Consider the following 12,249-nt stretch of genomic DNA (forward strand, 5'->3'; position numbering starts at 1 on the left):
GGCATTATTAGTGTATGGGGGCACCTCTGGGGGCATTATTAGTGTATGGGGGCACCTCTGGGGGCATTATTAGTGTATGCGGGCACCTCTGGGGGCATTAGTAGTGTATGGGGGCACCTCTGGGGGCATTAGTAGTTCATGGGGGCACCTCTGGGGGCATTATTAGTATATGGGGGCACCTCTGGGGGCATTATTAGTATATGGGGGTACCTCTGGGGGCATTATTAGTATATGGGGGCACCTCTGGGGGCATTATTAACTCATGGGAGCATCTCTGGGGGCATTATTAGTGCATGGGGGTACCTCTGGGGGCATTATTAGTTCATGGGGGCCACCTCTAGGGGCATTATTAGCTCATGGGGGCACCTCTAGGGGCATTATTAGCTCATGGGGGCACAGCAGGGAATCCTACATACAGGGGGCACAGCAGGGGATCCTACTTACAGGGGGCATCCCACACAGCGCAGTTACTATGGGAGCCTACAGGGGGGAGAAAGGAAAGGAAGTTGCTAGAAATGTGCGGAGCCTAAATTGTTTGTCTCGCAGGTTCTAAGGGGATGAAACGTATCTGGAAGGACTCATCATGGAGGTCTGGGCCGGATGGAGAGGAAAAGGGAAAGTGACGCCTCAGATCAAAGAAGACGTCACCTGTGAGTCCCTGTATGACACTTTTCTTATTTTGTAGAACATCATTTTGTAGGGGCGCCCCCGAGGTGACAGCTACTACATTATCTGTACTCAGAGATATCACTGTGTTATCTGTGGTGTTACATAGGACTGCAGGTGACATCTACATTATCTGTACTCAGAGATATCGCTGTGTTATCTGTGGTGTTACATAGGACTGCAGGTGACAGCTACTACATTATCTGTACTCAGAGATATCACTGTGTTATCTGTGGTGTTACATAGGACTGCAGGTGACATCTACATTATCTGTACTCAGAGGGATATCACTGTGTTATCTGTGCTGTTACATAGGACTGCAGGTGACATCTACTACATGATCTATACTCTGAGATATCACTGTGTTATCTGTGCTGTTACATAGGACTGCAGGTGAAATCTACTACATTATCTGTACTCAGAGATACCACTGTGTTATGTGGTGTTACATAGGACTGCAGGTGATATCAGGTGATTTCTCCAGGTTGCAGAAGTTCAAACTTCATCGTGCCCTGGTGTGCTGGTGTCTGTATGTCTGTATACATGTGTGCTGGTGTCTGTATGTCTGTATACATGTGTGCTGGTGTCTGTATACATGTGTGCTGGTGTCTGTATACATGTGTGCTGGTGTCTGTATACATGTGTGCTGGTGTCTGTGTGTGAGATCAATTCTAGAGAACTGGCTCATATATCCCATTTTCCCCAGTGGCTTAAAATGTAACCTCTGTTATACAGTTATAAAATTGTAGAACCTAAATGTGAACAAGGTGCAATTCAAATAGACACTTGTATAGCTGTCTCTTGTGCTCTGTATGCAGTGCATTATATTCACCCTTGCAACATACAATTTATAGCGTGTCTACAAGCCCAGCGGGGCTCATTATGATGGAGACTAAAACTTATACAAGAGTGGGGTAGGGGTTCCCCTGTATTCAGAATGCTGTTGAGTACTAGGCAATGCCCCGTCTGGGATTATTGAATTTCGAGGGTCTATGCAGAGCAGGATAAAGACACCTCTGCTGCACAAACAGGATCTCCTAGAAAGCGTTCTCACCGCCATGTATTCGCTATCACTGGCTTGGGTGAGCTAAACTAGTCTGCCTGGGGGGGGGGGGGTGATTTGTATATGCTCACTAACATGGAACAGCCTCATTATATTAGCCTTATCAACATATTCTATGCTAGTGAGCATACCGGGGGGGGGGGGGGGGGGGGGGGGGGGGGGGTTGGGGCTGTTAGTCCCCTAACAGCCACAGGTTGGTGAACATATACAAATCAAACAGCCCCCCAGACCCTCGAAATTCAATAACCCCAAACCCCATTGCATAAGCACCATTACGCAAGGCCTTTAGAAAAAAAGTGTCAGTCTTATAAAGGAGCGGGGAAAGAACGCTCTGCAGCATATCTTCTCACTCGACGACTTTTTTCAAAACAACGGCCGCTATTTGCTATTAAATGACGGCCATCCACTAGAACTCAACAGTATTTGAACAAAGGGGAGATTTATCAAACATGGTGTAAAGTTAAACTGGCTCAGTTGCCCCTAGCAACCAATCAGATTCTACCTTTCATTTTTCAAAGAGTCTGTGAGGAATAAAAGCTGCAGTCTGATTGGTTGCTAGGGGCAACTGAGCCGGTTTCACTTTACTTCATATTTGATAAATCGCCCTCATGGTCTTTCTGTGTTTTCAATCTACAGCTGGTTTTGGTTGAAAAATACAGAGCAAAAATACTGTGTGTGAACATGGCCTAAAACTGCAGTGGAAGTTAAAAAATAAATAAAAAAATCCTCCATGTGTGACACCAGATTTCAGTGAGTCTGTGGGATATAAAACACGATTTTTCACATTGCTACAAAAGAATAAAGTCAGCCATGTAGTCGCACTCCACATCCAGGGTCACGTCTTCAGTCAGTGCTGTAGTTTGAGAAGCGCATTCTTCCCTCACATGAGCGACATTTCAGCTCAGGTGCGCCTTTCTCGCACATACACTTGCGGAGGAGGATTGTAGCGGCTCGGCAGGTCAGGCAGCGTGTGAATAGCGTCCTGCTGCGCTGGGAAGTGACACGGTGTGCAGTCAGCGCGGTTACATTGTTGCGGGGCTGGTGGGTGATGTACGGGGGCGCTGAGGGGGCGTCCCTGCCTGCACCGTGTCCTCCCGGGCCCCCTCCTCTCCTGTCCCCGGCTAGGTGGAGCCTCACACACGGAAACCCCGCTCCTGACTCACTTCATTGATGAGAAAGAAGCCAGTGAGCTGAGAGCAGGGGACCCCGACAGCACCGAGCCCCAGCACCATGTTCAGCAGGAGCTCCTGGAGGAGACACTCCGGCAGATCTGTGAGTACCGCTCCTGCAGTCCTTACTGCTGCAGAACCTCTTGTCATTGTCACTATACTGTGCAACCTGTAGTTAGTTTTAAGCTGTGGCATGCTGGAATTTGTAGTCCCCTAACAGCCACAGGTTAGTGCTATCTCTTGCATCCTGCTAGTTCTTTATTGCTCTTGTCATCTGCTGCTACTTGTAGTTCCTCAGCAGTTAGTGCAGCTGAATACAATATTTTTAAGCAAGGTGTTAGCTGGGGGTTGTAGTTCTACAATATTGGCAACTACACAACTTGTAGGGACCCAAGAGGTAAGCAACTACCTGCTGATATACTTCCAGGTGATATGATACCAGCTACATTGTGTTGCTGCTGCAGAACCTCTTGGCAAGGATCATGTTCATAACATTGCAGCCTGTGGCTAGAGACATAAGCCTCTAATGATGGTAACTCTGCAGATTAGTTACTCAGGTGGTTGTTGCTGCTGGAGAATATCTTGGTTGTTTTCTATGTAGGTGTCTGGGATCTACTGGGAGTTGTAGTCCCACAGAAGATGAGCATTTATAGGTTATGGCTGCATATGGCTCATTTGCCAATAAAGACATAGCCCCAGTGGCTACGTCTGGTGATGTAGTGTGTAGTGCTGCTGCGGAACATCTTGTGGATATTGTAGAACTACATTAAAGTCCCATTAATTGTGAGGATAATCTAAGACTGTATGGTGATGAGTTATCATTAGCCAAGAGTATGGGGCATGTAAATCTGCAGTGTATATACCGGTAGTACATGTGAATGTAGCCCTAGTCTTTCCATTATATTTCCTTTTTCTTTTGAATCTGCTTCTGGCTTTGGCTAAAAAAAAAACAAAAAAAAAACCTGCATGTGTGGTTTGAGGCTAAAAGAGTTGTATGACTTTAAAAATATAGTTCTGCTTGTTTCTCTCGAAACAGTGCCCCCCTGTTTCTGGGCTGTGTCTGGTATTGCAGTTCATTCTCTGGTCTGCTTTGTGTTTGTGGTATTGCAGTGCCATTCTATTGAAGTTAATGGAGCTGTAGTTGTAATACCACACACAACCGGAGGACAAGTGTGGCACTATTTAAGTAACTATTAAAGAGGACCTGTCACCCCCCGTGCTTGCGACTGATCCCCCACTATGTTCTCTTTCCTGACAAATAGGAAATTTTAGCTCAGCCACAGCGTTGACCCTCCAGGGATTGACTGAGCGGCACTTATATGTCCAGGGATCCTCTTTAGGGAGTGCTGTGGATTGGTTTCAGAATTTCCCAATGAACGTCAAAAAGGAAGAAAAAATTTGCACAGTTTCGGTCCTGTGTAAAGAGACTTTAATGGAGTGTGACTTTGTTTGGGACTGACAGGTGGCTGTATGGCTATGGCTGCTATCATGTGCAGTAAACTATATGAACTCACCAGTTTCCCAACTGAACCCCCCCCCCCCCCCTTTTGTAGAAGCAGCTAATTTCCACTGGTCCAGTAGCATACTCCTGAGGATCATCATTAGCCATTGTCAATAATTATCAGTAAGTCGCTGTGTCTTGTGACTTCAGAGCTTCCCCTGCTCATCACTTGTCACACTGTAACTCCTTCCAAATCCTTCTTGTTAACTCTGAAATCCATAAAAAGCATCAGAGAGCGGCCATGATCCCGGCAGGGGGGAGGGGGAGCTGCACCTGACTCCAGCTATAATGTCATTAGCACAGAGCACAATACCCTGCTTCAATAATTCAGCGGCCTCCATTCATTACAACATACGGATGTCCTTTCCTTTCAGACTTGCTGTAAATAACCCAACTGCTGCTGCTACTTTGTAAAGAGTCTCTACAGACATCCTAATGGGACCAGCTAAATAGTGCTGCCATTTACATAACATATAAATACAGGAATGTATACAAATAGTAAAGTTGTGTCATAGAGGTGGACAGGGAATTCATCCACCACCAGACGTTCATTAGGGTATTTGCACACTAGCGGATAACTTGCTGCAGATTCCTTCACTTTCCCCCCTGTGCTCCCGATTGGCTCTCCACCAGTCCCATAGAATCCATTTTATGCACAGGCAGATTCCGCCCTCCGCCCAAAGAATTGTCATGTCAATTCTTTGGAGCGGACAGCGGAATATGCCTGACCATAGAATGGAATTATAAGACGGGTGGAGAGCCAAGCAGGAGCGCAGGGGGGCAAGGGAAGGAATCTGCAGCAAGTTATTAGTTTAATTTCCGTAGTGTGCACATACCCTTATGCAGTATTGAACCTTAGGTTTGATGCCATGAGACCTGCTTGGAAGGTGTTTTTTTTTATTTATTTTATTTTAATAACTTATCATTTAATTCATGTTGTGCTTCTTTTATTAGGATAGCATTTATGGTGTTTTTGTGATGCTTTTATGTTGGTTCTTCCCCACTGACCAATCATGAGAACAAATACGGAGGAGTCCGCGGTCAGTTCAGTCCCCTCCCGGCTGTCATGTGATCAGTCAGACTCATGAAAATCTGTGAGGGCGTCTGACGTTGCTCACAATCATTCAGGGTCTGAACACTATGGGGGAGATTTATCAAACATGGTGTAAAGTATATTCGTCTTAGTTGCCCCTAGCAACCAATCAGATTCCATCTTTCATTTTTCAAAGAATCTGTGAGGAATGAAAAGTGGAATCTGATTGGTTGCTAGGGGCAACTAAGACAATTCCATTTTTCACCAGTTTGATAAATCTCCCCCTAAGATTATGTGTGTGTGAATTTTTTTTTTTTGAATGACAGTTTAAGGCTGGGTTCACACTACATATATTTCAGTCAGTATTGTGGTCCTCAACATTGTGTGAACAGATCCTTTCTGTGTTTTTAATCCACTCCTGGTTTTGGTTGCAATATGAGGACCACAATACTGAATGAAATATACGTAGTGTGAACCCAGCCTTAATATGTAAGAAACCCTTCTAAACCCCTTCCATCTATTCCTCAAGACTGATTGTAGTAGTTTTTTAAATATAGCGTGTTGTATGACGCAGGAGGCTGCTGCAGTCATCACTCAGAAGCAGAGTGGGAGAGGGTTTGTAAGGTTCTCTATAGGGATGAGCGAACCGGCTGAGGTTTGGGTTCGTATGAACAGCAGGAATCAGAAGCCGATAGTTCAGGTTCATACAAACCTGAACCTCAGCCGGTTCGCTCATCCCTAGTTCTCTGCTAAAAGCTCTGCACACTTCTCTGGTAAAGGGGTATTTAGAGTTAAAATAAGTATCCCTGATCCCAGGACTCCCTCCCCCCCCCCCCCCACAATCTCGAAAAAGGATACTCATTTTAGAATGGAACAGTGAGTCACGTGTGGTGATGCTCCATTTATTGTATAGGGCAGGTCCCTGCTTTCGAGATTGTGGAGGGTCCCAGAGATCGCCCCTCAACTCAGGAAACCCTCTGCTCTGTAAAAGAGATCCCCAGTATGGTTGACTCAAGCCCTTCTTGCCTTAGAGAAAGAAGCGATAATCGTTCGGTTGAATAGCAGTTAACGATTAATCGACGAACGAGAGAACGTTGATCGCTTAATAAGACCTGGACCTCTTTTTATCGTTGCTCGTTTGCAAATCATTCACCTGGAATAAGACGTCATTCGCAGTAGCGAGGAACGCAATAGCGATGACAAGACGACCATAAGTAACGATAATAGTTTTGTGTAATTGGGTGAATGATTTCAGGTCGTTCGCAATAGAGGTCGTTTGAGATCGTTTATCATTAACGATTATCCAAACGATAATCCTCCCCTGGAATAGGGCCCTTAGAGTTCAGTTGTCAATTTTAGAGTTGGGTTGGAGGAATTGTAGGGTCTCCCATAATAAAAAGGTTGGGAATTCCTTTACTCACTGTAAATAGGGTCTCACCACCTAGTCTCTGCAGTTGTATTAGCCGTGTGTGTTTCTCAGGGAGTTAAAGGGCAGTAATGAATTTATAGTTAACAAAAAAGTAAGTAATTATACTGTCAGCCTGTAATAGGACCAGGTAATATGATCGGCTCCTGTTTGTTCTCCATTGTGTTTGGTGGAGCATAGCAATTTACACCAAAGCTCTGTTAGATTCTTATGACTTTGTGTTCTGGTGCCATGTAAGAGTCACAATGAACAGGATACATACGCATTTCATAAATTCAGTACAGGAATACTTACATTGAAAGGGGCCTAAGCTGACTTAAAGGGGTTCTCCACCTTCGACAATTCCTACTTGTATAATCTGTTAGTCAAATTACACATGATCCACAGTAAGTAGAGACCCCAGCGATTAACTGTAATCTGTGGGGAAACTTGATAGCTAGGCTACGTTCACATGGCCATTAAACACATAATTTTGATGTGGAAACAATTATCACAATTTCCATGTGAAAAACAATGCAGCGTTTTGTCACTACTTTCTGGGTGGTTCTGCTCCGAAGCTCCCATTGATATTAGCACTATACTGATGCTGCTCAGAGAACGCTGGGGTCAGGGAGCCATTAAAAGGGTTATCCAGCGCTACAAAAATATGGCCACTTTTTCCCCTCTCATCTCTAGATTGGGTGGGGTTTCAAACTCAGTTCCATTGAAGTAAATGGAGCTTAATTTCAAACCACACCTGAACTGGAGACAAGAGAGGGGGAAAAGTTGCCATGTTTTTGTAGCACTGGATAACCCCTAAGGGTAGAAACCCACTTGCCGAATCCGCAGCGAGTCTCCTCGCTGCGTATTTGCAGCGAGTCTCGCTGTGGATCCTGTCCCTATACTTTCAATGGCAGACAAACAGTAAGTAAACAGTAAGCGATCGGGCGGCCGGGGCTGCAGGGGGGGGGGGGGGGCGATCGGGGCTGCTTCAGTTTTCCTGCATCACCATCACAGGTGATTTTAAAATAAGTAGTACTCTGCTATCTGTGTATAAATGTGCTGTCAGTCACTGGTTAGCACTGCTCACATGACTTCTTAGCCCAGAATGAGCAGAGGTTTACAGGAATAAATGACAAGTTATCCAGGATTTTTTCCAACAAAACTATATATCAATCTTCTCAGCTCCTCCTGCAATATTCCATGCTGCTTGCAGATTAGACTCTATTTTCAATATAATAGGTTCCCTTTAGAGGGGCTGTCTGGTTATTCTGTCCCTCTGCATTAAGTAACTAGATAACTGAGTTGGCAAAAGGAGTCACAGCACTGCACATTACCCAGACAGCTCATTGATTTCAGTAGGTTTTGTGTAAGGCTGGTTCACACTGCATTTTTACAATCCATTTTTTCATCCCTTTAACGAAAAAAAAAAAGGATAAACAGATGGATTTGTGTGCATCTGTTTCTCCATTGACTTCCATTATAGGGCCATGTTGGACATGTTGAAAGATAAAGATTTTTGCAGGGCCGCTGACTTCTTTGGGTGCGTGTAGTAGCACAGGCAGCAAGCTGGGACTGAGGGGGAAGCAATTGCTTATCTGACAGGTCGGCGCTTGCTTCCCCTTTGTTATCGTTCTGTGTAATACTGCCTTATGGTGTCACTGTTACCATTAAAAACTTTTGACATATCCTAGTGACATGTCAAAAATTTTGATTGGTCTGGGTGTACCGATCGGGAGAAGATGCGCTAAGCGCGGTCCTATCACTCGATTCATCTGGCTCATAATATACTGTAAGTCTATGAAGTACGACTGATTATGCTGACACAGAGTGGAGAAGATGCGCTACAGCACGGCCCTCTCCTGCTCTCTCTCCCGATCAATACGGATTTGAACACTTAGAACAGAACTGATCAAAACTTTTGACATGTCTCTATGACAAGTCAAAAGTTTTCTATAGTGACAGTGACACTTTAAAGGGGTACTCCAGCGGGGGGCTTTTTTTTTTTTTTGCTGGGAGCGGCTGAGGGAAACAACGTCTACTCACCTCCCCGGTTCCAGCAACGGGTCCCGCATCACGGCGCTCCGGTCCCGGTTACCGGCCGCTTCTTGGTGTCTGACGCGGGCCTGTGACGATACGTCCCAGGTCCGCTCAGCCAGTCAGTGACAGAGGCGGGATCTGAGTCACTGACTGGTCACTGAGTCACTGAGTCTGAGTCACTGACTGGCTGAACGGACCTGAGACGTCACGTCTCGGGCCTGCGTCAGACACCAGGAATCGGCCGGGGACTGGAGCGCCACAACCGGGGAGGGGGAACGGGGAGGTGAGTAGACGTCGTTTCCCTCAGCCACCTCCTCCCCGGTCCCAGGAAAAAATGCCCCCCCCAGCTGGAGTACCCCTTTTAAGTCTTTCTTTATACTCGTCCTCCATTTATGATCTGTTCCTGACTTAGTATTCGGTACTTCCAATTAAAAACTGTAATGTGTGAACACAGCCTCAAACCCGTTAACAGCCATGTAGACTGAGGTCATCAGTGTGTTGGTTATGTGTCACTGTGCTGTAGTTTTTAGAAATTTACAGTTCATTAGTAGCAGCACGATTCCAGCAGTCTGGCATATTTATGAGCTGCAAGATGCCTCCGCCCTCCCACCGTGCAATGCTGGGTTCACACATAGTATTTTGGTCAGTATTTAGTTCTTATTTTGTTCTGTATTTTTAGCCAAAACCAGGAGTGGAACTAAGATACTGAAATCTGTAAAAATGCGCTTCTATATCTGTGTTTTGGACCTTCTCCTGGTTTAAGCTGAAAATGCCAACCACAATACTGTAAGCCCAGCCTTATTTCTCACTACAGCAGTGCTTCTTAAGGCCCTATTCCACCAACAGATCTGACGACAGATTATCTGCCAAAGATTTGAAGCCAAACCCAGGAGTGGATTTCAAAAGAGGAGAAATCCAGTCTTTCCTTTATTACCTGTTCTCTGATTATAGTCTGTTCCTGGGTTTGGCTTCAAATCTTTGGCAGATAATCTGTCGTCAGATCTGTTGGTGGAATAGGGCCTTAAGAAGCACTGCTGTAGTGAGAAATAAGGTTGGGCTTACAGTATTGTGGTTGGCATTTTCAGATCTGTTGGTGGAATAGGGCCTTTAAAGGGAAAGGGCTCCTTTTTTTTTGCAAAACAGTCGGGGAGGAGGTGGGTGAACATAACATGTACTTACCTCCCCGGCTCCACTGTCATCCACTCTGGTTCCCGATCCCTGGCTACTTTTAGGTCTGAGTGGGATCTTGGATGTGACATGTCACATCAGCCACTCGGCGGCCAAGGCAGACTCCACTACTGCCCCTGACTGACTGAGCAGGCCTGACATGTCCCATGCCAGGTCATCCAGTCATGCAGCGCCCCCAATTTTCACTGCAATTATCAGAAGCTATTCTATGCAGCAACTTCTGGCTTTCCAACATAAGGAACTATTTATTTATTTTTCTTTTGCTTATTTTAACATCAAGCCGTCTTCAGGATATAAATGGAATCTGAACTGAACAGTATTTTTATGGTAGCATTGACTTTCATCACATATTTTGAGGACTGTCCTTCACCAATCCTGGAAAATGGACAAGATATGCAATGCCTAAGGTACTCTCCTCATTCATCAGGGGAATTGGAGTATGTAACTCCCATTCTCGGCTGTGGCACTCTCTATACAGTTCAGTTCTATGGAAAAGTGTTGTCACTTGTCTAAGAGTTGTTAAAAGAGAACATAATCTCCATGTGAAACATTTTGTTTGGTGCAATTCTCTGAAAATTGTAGCATACATGTGGCATACATATATATGCTACAATGGGGCATACATACATGGAATAAGGTTAGCCAGATGGGAATTATTAAACTGGAACTCCTTTTCTAGGACCAGTACTTACTACCCATGATGGAAGTGTTTCTTCCTTTACACACTCATCTTCTGAGAATGAAAGCTGCTCTTGAAGTGGAGCTGTCATTTCTCTCTGAGAAGATCTTGATCCACATTGCCCATTCCCTCATCTGATCATTGTACTGTGTACATGGGATTGTCTGGTTCTTCCTGCATCTTTTATTAAACACACATTTTTATCATCTTCCATCCTGTGCCTTGTTACCCGTGTGTTTATTTAATCAGGCAGAGTTGTGTATTTTCATTGGCCTTGTGTATCTCACAAATCCAATGTTTCCTCCACATTAAATACTATTAACAGAGATCAGCACTGAGTAGTATAAAGGAAGCAACAACTTGGGGTGCTGAAGTTAAAGATCTGCTATAACTAGTGTGGGTACAATAAAATATATTGTGCAACATTATACAATAAATTTATTTAGTTTCCATTCTTGCTTTTACCACTTACCAATGTAGACAAATGCTTTTTTTTTGCACATACAGATACTCCTAAATAGAAACTGAGTTCACAGGGTTTTCCCACAAGCAGGATGAGCATTGGGAGCTCTAGCACTTAGATCCCCATCGTTCACAAGAATGGGGTCCAGTTTTCCTATTATAGATTGAGCAGTAAGACAGAGTGAATTAGTCAGGCGTTATACTCAACCATCTCTGTCAGTTTCATAGTAGGTCAGAAAACCTGCAAAAGAGGGGTCTGTGGAGCCTCAGTTACAAGTCTCAAAACACAGGAATAGCCAGATATCCCTCCAGGGGAGGAAAGCCTATTGCCAAGGGGGTGACTCCCAGTGGGGAGATCACCAAACCACCCTGATACGTAGCCCCTTAAGTCCCATTCGGTTGTGAGTATTGGAACATAAATAGGGAAATACCAGGGTTTACCAAGGCAGGCATCCATCCACAGACAGCTTTTTCAGGGTAGTTGCCCCTCGTCAGTGTGGAGTAGGATTCTGGCTAACAGGGGCAATGAAAAATTTTACCTCCAGAAACCATTCACAGCTAAACTTTCATTTTGCCAGAGCTGCTTAGGATATCAAAGATGAGCTGTGATTTGTTACTATGGTCAAATTATATTAGTTTTTGTTTCACATGGATTGATAAATCTTGGCCCTTACTTCAATAGAGATATATTAAAGAGGTATTCTGAGTCAATTAAAAATCAAACTACAGTATGCTAAGTGTGTAAAATGACAAACTAGAGAATACTCGCCTCTCCCCATCCAGTGGCAGTACTTTGGTCTGCCCTGTTCCTTCTTACCATACTTACCATATGCCGCACTCTCCCTGTTCTGCTGATGACATTCTGAATACACTTCAGCCACAGTTTGGAGCTTCACCAGGACAGCGGCAGGGGAAGCAAACAAGAGGACCAGAGAGGACTAGAGCACTGGCACTAAATGGGGAAGGTGAGTATTCTCTAGTTTGTTATTTAATACACTTAGCATGCTGTACTTACATTTTATACTACCTCTTTGAGAAACTAA

The 12,249-nt window shown here is 44.7% G+C and overlaps 1 protein-coding gene across 2 annotated transcripts in view; it reads left to right on the forward strand.

Moving 5' to 3' along the window:
* The first annotated feature begins 2,447 nt into the window (after positions 1-2,447).
* The window catches only part of PRICKLE2 (prickle planar cell polarity protein 2), a 215,061-nt gene continuing 205,259 nt past the window's right edge, over positions 2,448-12,249 (forward strand). Inside the window, exon 1 of one of the 2 annotated variants that reach the window (XM_069966928.1) lies at positions 2,448-2,479. Coding sequence is in view for 1 of the 2 variants with exons in the window: in XM_069966926.1 (XP_069823027.1) it covers positions 2,960-3,001 (42 nt within the window). In the remaining variant the exon portion in view is untranslated. Of the gene's footprint in view, positions 2,480-2,800; positions 3,002-12,249 lie in introns of those variants that run through there. The other variant, XM_069966926.1, reaches the window with a different exon arrangement.

The sequence above is a fragment of the Dendropsophus ebraccatus genome, chromosome 4 (assembly GCF_027789765.1).
Source record: "Dendropsophus ebraccatus isolate aDenEbr1 chromosome 4, aDenEbr1.pat, whole genome shotgun sequence".
NCBI lineage: Eukaryota > Metazoa > Chordata > Amphibia > Anura > Hylidae > Dendropsophus > Dendropsophus ebraccatus.